The sequence below is a fragment of the Colius striatus genome, chromosome 11, assembly GCF_028858725.1.
Source record: "Colius striatus isolate bColStr4 chromosome 11, bColStr4.1.hap1, whole genome shotgun sequence".
NCBI lineage: Eukaryota > Metazoa > Chordata > Aves > Coliiformes > Coliidae > Colius > Colius striatus.
In genome coordinates this window covers 9,974,664-9,989,681 of record NC_084769.1, presented here as the reverse complement: position 1 = coordinate 9,989,681, position 15,018 = coordinate 9,974,664, and the positions used below count along the sequence as shown (strand labels likewise).

The window sequence follows — 15,018 nt, the reverse complement described above, 5'->3', positions numbered from 1 at the left end:
AATGGTAGGTGTTGGAAGGGACCTTTAGAGATCATCCAGTACAACCCCATGCTAAAGCAAGTCCACTTAGATCAGGTCACACAGGCACGTGTCCAGGTGGCTCTTGAAAGCCTCCAGAGGAGACTCCACACCCTCCCTGGGCAGCCTGTGACAGGGTTCCATCACCCATGCAGTGCAACTCTTTGTGTTTCAGCTTCATCCCATTACCCCTTGTCCTCTCACTGGATACAAAAGAAAAAAGTGCTGCCCCAACCTCCTGACACCCACCAGGTAGATATTTATAAATGAGATTGCCGCCTCAGTCTCCTCTGGACTAAACGGCCCCCTCAGTCTCCTCTGGACTAAACATCCCCAGTTCCCGCAGCCTTTCCTTATAAGGAAGATGCTCCAGTCCCCTGATCATCTTGGTGGCCCTGCGCTGGATTCTCTCCAGCAGTTCTCTGTCCCTCTTGAGCTGAGGAGCCCAGAACTGGACACAGGACTCCAGATGAGGCCTCACCAAGGCAGAGTAGAGGGGAAGAAGAACCTCCCTTGACCTGCTGGCCACACTCTTCTTGATGCATCCCAGGATGCCATTGGCCTTCTTAGCCACGAGGGCACATTGCTGGCTCATGGTTAGTTTATTATCAACCAGGACTTCCAGGTCTCTTTCTGCAGAGCTGCTCTCCAGCTGGTCAACTCCCAGCTTGTACTGATGAATGGGGTTGTTCCATCCCAACTGGAGGACTCTGCACTTGCCCTTGCTGAACCTCATGAGATTCATCTCTGCCCAACTCTCAAGTTGGTTGACATCCTACTGAATGACAGCACAACCTTGTGGTGAATCAGCCTTACATCTTAACTGGTTTGGCTAGTAAATGTTGGGAGTCCAGAGGCTCTGAATGATAGATGTCTGTGTGGCATGTTTTATGAGACAGTGGTATGTTCAGTCTTATAAAACAACAGAGGTAGAAGAATGATAGCTTTGAAAGCCTTACCTTCTATGGTATAACTATGGGAACACGAGATTTTAAACCTCCCTGCTCAGCCACTTACTAGACTTAACTTTTTTTTCTCCTTTTTTTTTAAAAAAAAGAATTAAAAAGTCTTTAACAGTGCAATAAAGTCTTTTCTTTAAAGGATATTTATCCCTTTAAACCTCGAATAACCTTTCAGTACAGCATATGCTGTGAACCATTTTTTGAAGTCTCTGGATAACAATCAAGTGATAAGTTAAAAGAAAGCTATAGAAGTTCAACTTATGCACAGAAAGCTGAAAAGACTAATTGCCTACCCTGTTGGTTGTTTCTCTCCAACTTGAACAAAAAGCTTTATGGAGATCCACTGTAGGTTCTTAATTTATTTTACTTGAAAGGAAACGTTTTAAACTAGTAAATATTAGAATGCATTTCCTTTGGAACATGCTGAATTAATTTTGTTCTTCCTAAACTCCTATTTTTCTGGATTTTTTGCCCTCTGGCATGCCTTATCTGTTAGAAATAGCTTTTTTCATAGTTAAAAGCACATCAGTTACATTTGACACACAGTGAAAATAGTAAGCCATGTCCATCACAATTCCTCCCCTTTTTAGAGTGAAATATTAGAAAGAATTATATCTATGATAATTGTATTATGATATAGTGGAATGAAATATACTCTTTTACTGAAGTCTTTTATTCTTTCCATGTCTGTTTATGTCAAACAGAACTTTGGTGCCCTGTCAAGATAGTGACTGTTAGTAAAGAAATAAATACTGACAATACCTAGCATGTAAATGCAAGCTGAAGTGTCTGGCCTTCCATAATATGGGCTTACAGACAGGTAAATCCTGTGTGAACACCCACATTAGTTTGAGGTGTTTTTCTGAAGCTGAAACACAAATTACAGAATGATATCCTTGGAATTTTAGAAGTGAGGGGAAAGAGGAGGATGTTGAGTGTGTCTTACTTTAAACCACCGAGGCTGTAAGCGACATAGGTACAGAGGGAGATGGGGATGTGCCACGTGTGTGTTGCAGAGTGGAGCTGGATGCAGGTGTGCTCAGCGTCTGCTGTCAGCGAGCAACTCCAAACCTCTTCCAGATTAGCAGCTTTGTTGTCATAACCAGCAATGGTTTAGCACTGCCCTGTTACAAAAGAGGGCACTTTTGCTCAGGTTTAAGGATGTCCTAGTCCAGTTGTACAGATTTTGAATGGGTTCTGATTGTCCAGCAGCTCACGTCCACCTGCAGTTTTTCTGCAGGCAGTGTTAGACATACCGGCCGCATGTTCAGTGTGTGTGTGTGTGGGTAACGAGTGGCACGAGTAAACTGCAACAGCTAGCTGAGGTGTCAAAAAATGACAATGTGTCTTAGCACAGTTCTCCAGCCATAGTGTTTCCTTGATATTTCCTGTCTAGTTGAGCAGTGAGTGAGGCTGGTGAACAACCTTAGCAGTTGTGGGTGGCTTTTGCAGCTATCCTCTGTTGTGCTGTTATGATCTGAAAAGCAGAAAGGATCCAGCGGTTTGTGTGCTCTCTCAATGACTGAAATCATCGAAAGCAATTTCTCTGTAGCAGATGGCTCCTATGTTCTAGAGAATTGTAGCATAGTGTGGCTACTGAATTAGTAACACAGAATATGCCTGTAACTAGATATATGTGTGTATATGCAATACGTTGCATTTTCATTCCTTTACCAGTTTCCTTGGCTTATGAATGAGTGTATTTGCTTGCATTCCACATACTGCTGAGAAGAAAGGGTGGGGAGGAAACATGGTTGTTAGCTACACAAAATTGGAAGAGTCCTTACTTCATTACAGATCTAGTTTTAACTGCCAAATGAACTTCACACAGGAAAAACTGAAGTATTTTCAAAATCTCTTGTCATGCTGTTTGTCACTTTAACACTTGAGGGCCCTTTAATTCTCTGTTGCTTATTTCCAGTACCTGAGAGTCTCAGTGCTATATAGAGGACAAAAGTACTGACAGCTATGAGCAAAATATAAGTCTTTTATCACTTTAGTAAAAATTTGCTCGCTGAATTTTTTCCTACTGCTTGCCAAAGACAGCTTTGAATTCAAGTCCCCTCTTTAAAAAGATGTTTGTGAAGTTCTAGCTTCAATACTACAATAAATTTCAGCAAATGTTCTCCTAACAAGTAGTTCTTTCATTTTTATGTCCCTTTTCACCAGATGTGGACTGCAGGCTTAAATTATAATTCAGCTAGTTAGAATTCAGTCTGTTGGTGAATTCTTGGTGAAAGATACAATGGAAAGGCTTTCTTTTTGTACATTTGGCTCTGGAAAGAGATGAGTGGAATGTTGAGTCACAGTTCCATGTTGCAAATAGCAAACTAAATCAGTTTGAAAAGACATGGAACAGAAAGCCAGATGTTCATTTCTTCATTTGCAGCATTTCACCACTTTTGTAACCTGTGTCCTATTTTTGTTGTTACTATTTGCAAGGTTTTCTTCAATCATAAGGACTTTAAAGAAGGATGTTCTTCTAAAATTAGCCTCTGTAAGTTATTTGCCAAGTGAAATATCCAGCAGTGTTTTGCTCTCTGCTTCCTTCTGTGTAACTATGGAAAATCTAAGAAGAAAATCATAAACCAGCTTGTTTTTTTGGTATGGGCATGTCTCTGATACGGTGCTATGGCACTTGAAGCACCTTAACTTATTTGCAGAAGTACAAAATAGGCCTCTTGTCTTAGCCCTCTGAGGAATTGGGACAGTACAACCAGGCTAAATCATTTTAAGCCTTTTGACAGAGAACCTTTCCCATAAATTACCATTCTGTTGGCATCCATCCTGCAGAAGTTTTGCTGTTTATTCTTGGACCGAGTACTTCTAAAAAGTTAGGTGGAAAATGCTTGTTGTTATTAATCAGTTATTCAATCGTGATTCTTGCAATCACATGCTTTCAGAGTGGATGACAAGAAAAGACAGTATTATGATGGTTGGCCTGTGACAGCCATCATTAGCAGCTCCAATATTGCTGTTCTCCATTACAGGTGCAAGTACTGAATATGGAACCAAACTCTTCTCTTTCTCTTTCATAATAGTTGCAGGCCAAATGTGCTGATCTACAAGCAAAATGTACTGAAGCAACAAAGACATTAACTGAGGTAATCTTTCTTTGTTTTCCTGTGTTTAGAAGGATGTGTTAATTGGTGAAAGTGTTTGACAACTCACTGATTCCATGGTGTAGGAAAGCAAAGGACCATGAATCATGTTATGTGTGGATGTGTACTTCAATTTATTATTAATTTCAACCCTTAGGTTAAGAGTTACAGTGAAAAGCTGGACAAAGAGTTGGCAGCTTTAGAAACAATAGAATCTCAAGCAGATTCTAGGTAAGTTCCTTCCTTTGTGACCTTTGAAATTCTGAGAAATTATGGTTTTAAAATGATTTATTCAATGTCTCTTGCTTTGACAACCTAAAGAAATAACTAAAATTTTTAAATTAAATAATTCTCCAGCTCACTTTCTAGAGACAGGAAAATGGTATTCAGTCAGAATGAAAAGTGTCAGTCTGTAGTTGAAAATAATTGTAGGTGTTTAAAGCAGAAGAGCCCTAGACACATTTGACAAGTAAATGAGGCTTTCTTGATTTATTTTCTTCATATTTGAAGCCATCATCTCACATAAATTAAGTAGGAGTCTCTCTCAAAACTTCCACAAGAATGAGATCAGAACATAGCAAAGCCATCAAAGTATTCGGTGTTAAATGACATTTTCATTTTGACCTTGGTGTTATCAGTGGTGGTATTTGAGGTTTTGGTTTCCACAGATTTTATTGCAAAGTGTGTTCAGAACTAAGCTTATTCTAAAGTCTTTCAGTTCTCCATCTGTTTAAATTAGAAACTGAAAATCTAATGTGGTATACTGGATCTTCATATTTAGCATGTTACAGAGTCTGCGGGCGCTGGTAGCCATGAACGAAAACCTAAAAAGCCAGGAGCAAGAGTTCAAAGCACACTGTAGGGTAAGTTTTAGTTTCTTATGTAAGGACTCATTTAAAACTTGGTAAATAAGCATTACACTTCTTCCCAATTTCTTGTCCCTGTCAGTTATCTGTCATGTATCCTCCTGCCCCTTTACTGGTATTTGCAGGTTTATAGAGTATTGCCACCAGCTTCATTTGCAGCAGAATGATGGGCAGTTGCCCAGTTCTGCAGAGTAGCAAATCTGCAACAAGGCAGATGATCAAGAAGGATGGAACTGGATTAACCAGAAGTGACTTGCCCCCTGTCCTGGGGCAGGGACATGTAGGGAAGGCTGCTAAGGCATCAGAATTAGTAGGGTCTTCAATGTTCTATTCTGCCTGGGGACTCTTTCATAGAGGGCAGCTCCTAGAGATATCACAGCAGGTTGGCATTGTAGTGGACACAGCTGTGGCTCTTCTCCTTCCCGTGACTGCCTTGCAGAGACTGACTTGGAGTGACAGGGAGCACTAACACCTAAGTTTAAGGTTGAGATGTATTAGATACCCACCTGCACTGTTCACAGCCTTAAATGGATTTTCTCTTCTTGGGTAATGCAGCCATCAGTGACCTGAGGAGAGGTACAGTGACAAAGAGGAGGGCTTGGTGAAGAGCCCTAGTGTTGGAGCAGCACTCTAAAAGAAACAAGGCTGGGATGTACTAGGAAATGTTACAAGCTATGGCAGTTTTCAGAGCACATTTCAGTTTTACTGCTTAATTGTTGTGTTTTGCTCTCCGTTGCTGCTGTGTTTATGGACTGGCTGGAAATATGATCCGAGATAATTGTTTTCATTTTCTTCTATTTAAACAGTAGTGGATGGGATTTAATAGAATGCAAAGAAGTAAAAAGAAATAGTGCTCTGAGGCATAGACTGAGCATAGGAACCTCATTTTCCCATCCATACTCCTTTGGAAAACTCTGAAGGATTGTAATGGAAACTACCTTGCAAGTAATGTTACATTTGTTTATTTTTAGAAATGCTGTATGTTGTGTTTCCTTGTCATTCTGTTGCTTTTGTGATATTCCTTTGCTTCCGCAGTTTCATTTTCCATGTCACTCATTAGATGACTTGGCTAGATGTAGTATATTTGCAAGCAATAAATAATTCTTTTCCTGTGTTTGATAGAAGCAGACAGTTGTAGGTGATGAGTAATAATGGATGCCTTGCCTTGAAACAGGGAATGCTGTTTAATCTTCCAAATTTAAAGTGTGTGGTCAGCTCTTCGATTTTTGTTAAAGGTGTGTGTAGTCAAGCTTCTTAATCTCCCTTGTGAAAAGGACAAGCCTCAGTTAACACTTTTTTGTTGTTTTGTATTAAAGGAAGAAATGGAGAGACTCCAACAAAACATTGAGTGCTTGAAAGCTGAGGCATTGGAAAATGAGGAGGAAGAGGTAACAGCAAGTTTGTACTTTCAATGTATGTTTTAAAATCTTGATTTAGGTCCTTCTGACTTTTGTGACATTCTTGTAAACATTTAAGTATCTGTTGCAGTGTGAAAAATTCTCTTCTTCCCCACTGGTAAAGCCACAGTTCAGGCTAACAGTCATAGCAATATAGTAGCCTGAAAATACCTCTGGTGCTCTTCATTATTTGTGCAGAATCCATGGGGCTTACTCATAGACGCTTCTGTGGCTTTTACCTCTTTCTTTGTAGCACCAGAGAAGAATCTCTGGACGTTAAGACCAGTGCATATCTCTGACAAAAGCAAGTCTTTCCCAGAAAGCATGATTATTTTAGTTGTTTTTTTCTTAAAAGTGGATTTCTTTGAGGAATGAAAACACAAGTTTTTAGTGGCTCAGTACATTACATGCCGTGAGCAGCTGTCAGAGGTTAGTCTTTAACACAAGTGCATCCAGCCTGATGGCAATGAATAATGAATGAACAGAAGAGGAAAAGCTTGAATGGCTTGTGTTTTCAGTGGGTACACATTTGATATATCTCTGCCTCTGGAATGATACAGATTGCAGGTTTGGTGATGCAGGTGTCCTTCTGAGCACAGCATGAACAAGATAAAATGTAAACTGAAATCGGAAATTCAAAGAAAAAATATCATCTGAAAAATCATCTTAAAGTCCACGACCCAGGAAATTGAAAATATACATCAGAGGGTTTCTCTTCTGTCCTGGGCCATGTTTATCCTTAACTCTACCACTTAATCAAAGTATAAACAACTCAGACAAGCAGGATGAACAATTTCTGATACATGTCTTTAAGTGTGACTGTTGCAAAGTAGTAGAAAAAGTCGACAAATCTTAAAAGCTGAAACATCAAAGGCTTAAAAGCTAGGAAAATGCACTTGTTCACAGTAAAATGTCAGTTAATTCAGATCGTGAATCATTGTTAAAAACAGTAACAGCAAATGTTGGTGTCATTGTGGGGGCCGTTAGATGGAAATAGAAAAATACAGAAAACAAGCCCAGTCAGCACATTTTTGCACTGCAGCTCTCATATGCTCTTGTAATTCCCAATTGTTTTGGGTTCTCAAATCCTAGGAGCCAAATAAGATCATAGAACAGCAGTACAAAACTGAGAAAGAGAAACTTCAAAAGATCCGACTCTTACTGGTGAGTAACTCTTTCTAAATGCACAAAACTACTGACATTATTTTCTTACCTTGTAACTTCTAATACTTCTTTTCATTGTTCTACTTTAAAAGTTTTCTTGTCACAAATCAATTGAGCCTCAGCCAATGTGTACTGTTTGTTTTGCTCTTAAATTAATTATTTAGTAACAAAATGTTGCTGGGGGGGAACTTCATCCGTTTTAAGAATAGAACAAGAAGAGGCTTTGTTTTCTCCCCTCCTAACTTTCTATTCAGGCACGAAGAAACAGAGAAATAGCCATTTTACAACGCAAGATTGATGAAGTACCCAGCCGAGCTGAGCTAACACAGTATCAGAAGAGATTTATTGAACTTTACAGTCAGGGTATGTATATCAAGCAGGAGCATCCTGCTGAGGACTAAAGCCCTGGAAGGAGGGCAATTACATTTTGAGCATATGGCGTGTAACAACAGCACTCGCTAATTTTGTAGTATTTTAAGGGTCACTTGGTATTCATGTTATAGATCTTATGTTTTAGAAGTTGAATCACAGAATGGTCAGGGTTGGAAGGGACCTATTGAGATCATTCATTCCAACCCTCTACTAAAGCAGGTTCACCTCAATCAGGTCACACAAAAACACATCCAGGTGGGTTTGGAAACCTTCAGAGAAAGAGATTCCGTTCCATCCCTGGGCAGCCTGTGCCAGGGATCCCTCACCTCAACAGGAAAGAAGTTTCTTCCCATGTTCACGTAGAATTTCCTGTGTTCCAGCTTGTGCCTGTTACCTCTTGTCCTGTCACTGGGCACTATGGAAAAAAAGATTGGCCCCATCCTCTCATCACATTTCCTTTGGGTATTTATACAATATATATGCAATTCATAAGATCCCTCCTCAGTCTTCTCCAGGCTAAACAGCCCCAACTCTTGAAGCCTTTCTTTGTCAGATGCTCCAGTTCCCTGTTCATCTTGGTGGCCGTGTGCTGGACTCTCTCCAGCAGTTCTCTGTCCCTCTTGAGCTGGGGAGCCCAGAACTGGACACAGGACTCCAGCTGAGGCCTCACCAGGGCAGAGTAGGAGGAAGAGAACCTCCCTCCACCTGCTCCTCACACTCTTCTTAATACACCGCTGGATGCCTTTGGCCTTCTTAGCCATGAGGGCACATTGCTGGCTCAGTTTTGGTTTGCTGCCAACCAGCACTCCCAGGTCTCTCTCCACAGAGCTGCCTATAAGAATATTCCTAAGGGTGAAACTTGATGTGCGGTACCTCTGGATTAAGTTTTGTCTGCAACAGGTCCAGTCATTTACGTTAATGACCAGTGTGTTTAAGAAGTTCCTAACTCACATTTACAAATGAGGTTGCTGTAAATGTGAGTCATGCTTGTTTAATTAATTAATAGCTTTTAACATTGGATTGTTTTCATTAACTTGAGAGATCTGGTTCTGAACCAAACTATGTCAAGAACTATGAAGTCAAAGCAAGTTCTTGAAGGGATTATTCTCCTTCGTTCATGATTTATAACTGTCCTGCAATATCTTGTATGATCAGAGTACAAATTGCCTTTGTTTTTTTTATGCTAAGACGTTATAAAATGGAGAAATGTACTCGGTTGACTTTTTGGAAGGGTGTGGATTTATCCATACAAACTGGATAAGATGTAGAAGTTTTTCCATTAAAGTGATAACAGGCCAGTTATTGGTGTATGTTTAACGTAGATGGTGTTCCAGTATAAGCTAAAATAGGTTCCCATAAAGAAGAACTAGCTAATTTTAAAGATTTTCTGCATTTATTAAATATGTGTGTGAACCAACCTCTTGATGGTTGAGCAGTTTGAAAATTGTTACCTAGTTTTGATTCAAATCCCTTGCCTGAGGAGGGTTGTGTGCCGTCTTCCATGTGTCTTGTCTAACTCCATGCACGAAGTAGATGTGTTTCTTTAGAGAGTACAAATCCAGTACTTCCTCCTCCCTCTACTGCTTTTTATGTACCATAAAGTTTATTTAATCAAGTCCAGCTATAAAAGCAACTTTGTTGTCTTGCATTAAATTTTCTACAGATTGTTTGTCACATCTGAGACAATTCAGACAACCTATGGTCAGAGCATCTACCTGCTCAGAAGATGTGGTTGGCATTTATATCTGAAGTATAGAAAGATTAAGGTTGAAGAGACTTGTGCAGTTTTGGATGTAGATTTAAGAAACTTTGAATTTTATGAGACTTTGTTTTGTATAGTACAAAAGCTGTGTGGTAACTTAGGATAACGCAGTGCACAGTCGTGGCTGGGAACCTGCGTTGCACAGAGTAGGCTTTTGGAAAAACATGCTGAAAATCTCCAGCAGGTCTTCCCGTGAATTGTGGTGTTTTGAAGTAGATTTTAATTTAGCCAAATTTAGGTGACCTTCAAAGTTACTAGAAAACCTGTTTCTTTGAACTTTGATCCAAGGGGCGTGGGACAAGACAGTCTTCAGTGATGCTTTCCCACCCCAGTGATTTGTGATTCTGTACTAGAATACTTTTCAGTTCCAATATTCTGACTTTTATTTTTGACCTAACTTAATCCCTTTATTGAATACATAAAGTTGTGGTTTCAAGAGAATCAATGAGCCAGTTGTCTCCTCCTTCTTCTTCTTTCTTTGTCTGTCTTACATGGGCTCTGATTTGTGCCCCTAAGCTGGTACAACCTCCTAACCCAATAGGAATCCTGAAAAGTTTTTCTCTGACTTGGTATGTGGAATCCATTCATGAAAGATGTGTGACTCCCAGAGCTGCTGTAAGAAAGGAAAGAGATGCACAAAGGAAACAGTTTGAGAAAAGCCTCTCCCATTTGGCAGCAGTCCTGCAAAAGCCAAACTAATAAGGAGAGTACCCTTGAAGCAAGCCTGTTGGCGAGCCCTGTGGTTGGGCAGTTTTTTAAGGAGCAGCTTGGTTTCAGTAGTTGGAAAATCTTTGTGGAACATGCTGAACAGCCCCTACTAATTCGTCAACCTACCCCAGGCTTTCCTGGATCCCAGGATGCTTTCAGGCTCCCAGTACCCAGTATGTTCCTCAAGGCCACAGCGTGTGCCAAGCATGTGGTCAGTCTGTGGCAGTGAGGGAGCTCTTTGGTCCCCAGTGTCTTGCTGCTGCAAAAGTGGCCACTGCTGGGTTTCTGTCGCTAAAGCATTCACCTTCAGGCTTCAGCTGGAGAATGGAACTGTACAAATCAAAAGTTGGAATTTCTTTTACAGTGTGGCTATTTGATGATGCTGTGAGGTGGGAGGAAATGTAAATGGTTTCATTCAAAGGTTCAGTGAAGCTTTTCATGTAATCATTTTGGTTGGAAAAGACCTTTAAGATCATTGAGTCCAACCACTAACCTCACACTGCCAAGCCCATTGCTATTTTGTTTAAAGATGGCAACATGTTAGCCTTTAGAATTAATGTGATGAACATGATTTCACTCAGGTTTATCTTTTCTTAACCCATATGTTGTTCTCCAGGTTCAGAATTCTAGACAGTGTTCAATATATGAACCATAATAATTTTTGCTAACTGCCCTTCTCTGTTGAGATCTTTACTTGGGAATCACAAATACCTTGAGTTTCCTTGGGCACTGAAGAACTGGGGAATAGATGAACACTTGACAGATTTGAGTCTCAGTCATCACCTTACAGGCCCAGAGGGAATGCATGCCTGACCCATACCTTCCCCATGGGCCTATGACCAACATCTACAGTCATCCACACCAGAAAGTATTATTTGAAAAGACAGTATTCTTTAATTCTATCAGCACAAATAAATTGTAAGGAGAGGAAAAAAGGCTTTAAAACACTAAAAGCTTTTTTTGGACATCTTGCATATGTGGAGGCTGAAACGTAGGAGTATATCTTTTTCCACAGAGTACTCTGGGATTATCTGTTTCCTACCTGCCTCAGCTGAGCCTCTGCATCTCTGCCACCACAGGCAAGATGTGCCAGGGCAACTGTCAGCAGCACAGCAGCCTATATGATTTAAGGGAAAAGCTTTTGAAGGAAGGATGAGCAGACAGTGGCAAGGAAGCACAGCAGATAGTGCCAACATATGTTCGCGTAAAGGACTGTCAGCAGTTGAGGCTTAATTTAAACACTGAGCTCTGTTGTTCTCATAAAATCTGATAGCTGCAAGCCCTGCTGGAGATTTACATGCAGAGGGAATATTCTTCCAGAATGTATTAAAGAGTGTGTTCCATTATTGATAGTGGAAAGAATAATATATAAAGCCTACAAAGTATTTTTACAGATGCCATTTCACCTCATGCTCTGTTATTATTCTACCCTTTTTTTGTTGTTGTTTGCAGTCTCGGCAACTCACAAAGAAACGAAGCAGTTCTTTACTCTTTATAATACACTGGATGATAAGAAAGTATATTTGGAAAAGGAGGTAAGAAAATGTTATGACTGTTTTCTAAATATTCTAAAAGTCTATGGAGAAGGAGATAAAAGAGTTTTTATTTGGTTTTACCATATTCATTTGTGTGAGAGCAGAGTTAACAGTCTTTGTAAGTAAAAAGGAAACAACTGATTCATAAGAATCTTTTTAATATTGAAGGGGAAATGGCCAGTGATGTAAAAGAAGTGCTTTGAGTACAGCATTTTTAAACTGCTCACTGGGTTCACAAAACATGAGTAACAGTTCATTAGCAAATCTCTCTCTCTTGTTATCACAGGACCAGATTCCACTCTTTTCCTCTTTTTTTGGGTAAATAATTAATTATGAACTAATGTTACAGCAAGTAACAGTGGAGAGCAAATTCCATCTGCTCTCAGCAACATCAGAGCCTGCCTATCCCAAAGTCACTGGTGGTTTTACTGGATCAGGATCAGAAGAGTAGTTTTCATGAAAATGACATGATTTTTGTCTCTCCCTACTATATAGAGTTCACCTTTTTCTTGGGATGACTTAATCGAGTGATTTATGTATTTTTTTTTATTGACAAGGACATGACTTTAGTAAAGGTGAAGTCAAGACTTGATACAAATTATGATATTACTTTTAAAATATGTAATGTTTCAATACTTCAGGCTTCTCTCTTTATCCTAATCAAATAGGAACACATTAGTTAGTTTTGTGTTACTTAAATATCTTTGTTTAGATTGTGAGACAAGCAGCACTCAAAATTCTACATAAGGACACTTTCTCTCCTGTGTTTGAAGATGAGGAACCATTTCCTTCCCTTAAGCAGCTGATTCTAATACATGTGCCAGACAGTTTTCAGTGTTTCAGTGCAGACAAGTCATTAATTTATGTAGGTCCTTTAGAGTGGGTGTGATCCTGACAGTTGCTTGCTGAAAGAATATTTTCCAACAGTTAACCGATGCTGTGAGTCCTGCACCCCTGGTAAAACTGTGAGGAGGAGTAGTTGAGGGAGCAGGAGGAACATTGGACAAACAGCAACCCTTCAGGATAGCATAACGTTGGACATCTGCAAGAGCATGTGAACTGTGGGGGGAAAAAAACAAGTTCACCCCTTCCTGATTCCCTTACTGAGTTCTACAGTAACCAAGTACAGTTTACTTGCTTCTATTTTGATGACCTTAAAAAGTGCTCAGTGCGAGTCTGATGGAAAACTCATCCATCTTCTACTTCTGTGCAGAACTTACTGCGAGATATACTCAAGAGATAATAGTATGTTTTTCCTATAGCAAACAGAAGACTTGGCTTCTTGGAGATTTTTCTGGAGGACAGGAAGATGAAAAAAAAAAACCAACCCCAACCCAGAATACTGTTTCACACTACCATTCTAAACTTTACCTTTCCCCAGTTTACCCTGACAGAAATATTTAAAGGCATGACTGCAGTGTCATGGCCTTTTCTTTTGCAGAAAAGTATTGTCCTGCTCTATGAATGTTGTCAGAATCCAAGCTGCATCACAATAATCTTTAACTTCTGTTACTGTGTGATTTATCAACACACATAAATAATATGTGTAAAAAGCATCTCAAGTCCTGTGCTGAATTAGAGCCTTGTGGCTTTTATTATTGGGGGTAAGGTGTGTATAGTTTTATATGTATGTATTTTGAGTTAGCTCTATGATTGATGCAAAGCAGGATCTTCCCAAACTTCAACTTACAGTGATGATTGACATGTTCATAGAATCATCATCATAGAATGGTACAGGTTAGAAGGGATCTTTAGAGATCATCTAGTCCAACTCCCCAGCTAAAGCAGATCTACCTACACGTGATCTAGAAATACCTAGTTTCTGGGAGAGGTTTCAGTTTAGCAGAAGACAATCCTGCAGATCCTCAAGTAAATTATCTTGGAATTAGTGATATAACTTACCTTTCATCTCCTGAAGATACCATTAAGATACTCCCTTGAAAGTATTCAAAACATCAGCTTGTTACAAACCACCAGTGATGATGCCATGTCATGTCAGTTACACACAGAACATTTGGGAACCCAAGCTGTAAATCTTGCATCCCTGTGCAAGAGTGGGTGGTTTAATGGCTGCCAGTGGTCCTAGCAAATGCCTTACCTAAATCTGTCAGATCATTTCCACATGGTTTGTTTTTCCTGTGGTCTTTCATTGGGTTCATTTTCTTATTCCAAATGGTGACATGTATTCATAATATAAAGCAAGTTGCAGATAACAATATACCAGATTTCAAATACTACATACACCAAGTAGCAGTTACAGAATGTAATTTCTCCCTCAGGTTAGAGGTTAATACAGATTCATTTTTTATTTATTTTGAGGACAAGCTTGCAAGTTTAAAAAGAGGTTTTTTAAATGAGCACATAAAAACCAGCCACCAATACAGAACAGGTGAATTTCATGGTTGTAGAAATTGGGAATACTCTTGCCAATATATTTGAATGCCTTTGCAGAGAGGGTTGGTTGGTTTGGGGAGTTCTTTTTGGTTTCTTTTCTGTTCTAAGCTTGACTTACATGCATATAATTTCACAAGACAAATAAGTAGATCATGTGTTTCTTTTAGCTTGATGTCAGTCACGAGAGAGGTCTGAATGTCTTATGGTGCAATCTTAACTTTGTTAAATGTATAATATAGGGTTCTTTATGCTGCTTTTAATACTGGAGACAATATTTCAGAAAGCAAATATTGTAATGTATAAAAGAAGCCTTTGGCATCTATGCCTCTCAGACATTTCTGCAATAGGCTTGTGCTCTTTCTTGTCTTTTATTTCCCCCACTCCTTTTCCCCAAACCAACCGTTTCATAAAAGATTTTCCTAACTGCTTTAAAATGACAATAGCAGGAATTGTTCTACAGTGGAATTTGGGCTGTGAAGGTTATAGTTCTGACAGAAGAGGTCTCTGTGGAAATGGTATTGGTATGGTATTTTATGGTAATGGTATTACCATTACCATATTACCATTAAATGGTAATGGTATGGTATTTTAATAAGAGTTTGTGAAAGACTAATTTTAAAAATGCTCTTAAATTAATTTGTTCATGTCAGACTTTTGGAGTTTATGCACTGATTTTCCTGTTTGTGATGGAACACATCAGTACTTTGTACAGTATTGCTTTTCATGACCTCAGTGCTTT

The 15,018-nt window shown here is 39.4% G+C and overlaps 1 protein-coding gene across 2 annotated transcripts in view; it reads left to right on the top strand.

Annotated features, from left to right (window-relative positions):
* CCDC93 (coiled-coil domain containing 93) overlaps positions 1-15,018 on the top strand; it is a 54,463-nt gene that overhangs the window by 28,902 nt on the left and 10,543 nt on the right. For both annotated transcript variants that reach the window (XR_009819463.1, XM_062005074.1), the window contains exons 13-19: positions 4,022-4,084; positions 4,239-4,312; positions 4,863-4,944; positions 6,264-6,335; positions 7,437-7,508; positions 7,763-7,871; positions 11,803-11,885. Coding sequence is in view for 1 of the 2 variants with exons in the window: in XM_062005074.1 (XP_061861058.1) it covers positions 4,022-4,084; positions 4,239-4,312; positions 4,863-4,944; positions 6,264-6,335; positions 7,437-7,508; positions 7,763-7,871; positions 11,803-11,885 (555 nt within the window). In the remaining variant the exon portion in view is untranslated. The remainder of the gene's footprint in view (positions 1-4,021; positions 4,085-4,238; positions 4,313-4,862; positions 4,945-6,263; positions 6,336-7,436; positions 7,509-7,762; positions 7,872-11,802; positions 11,886-15,018) is intronic.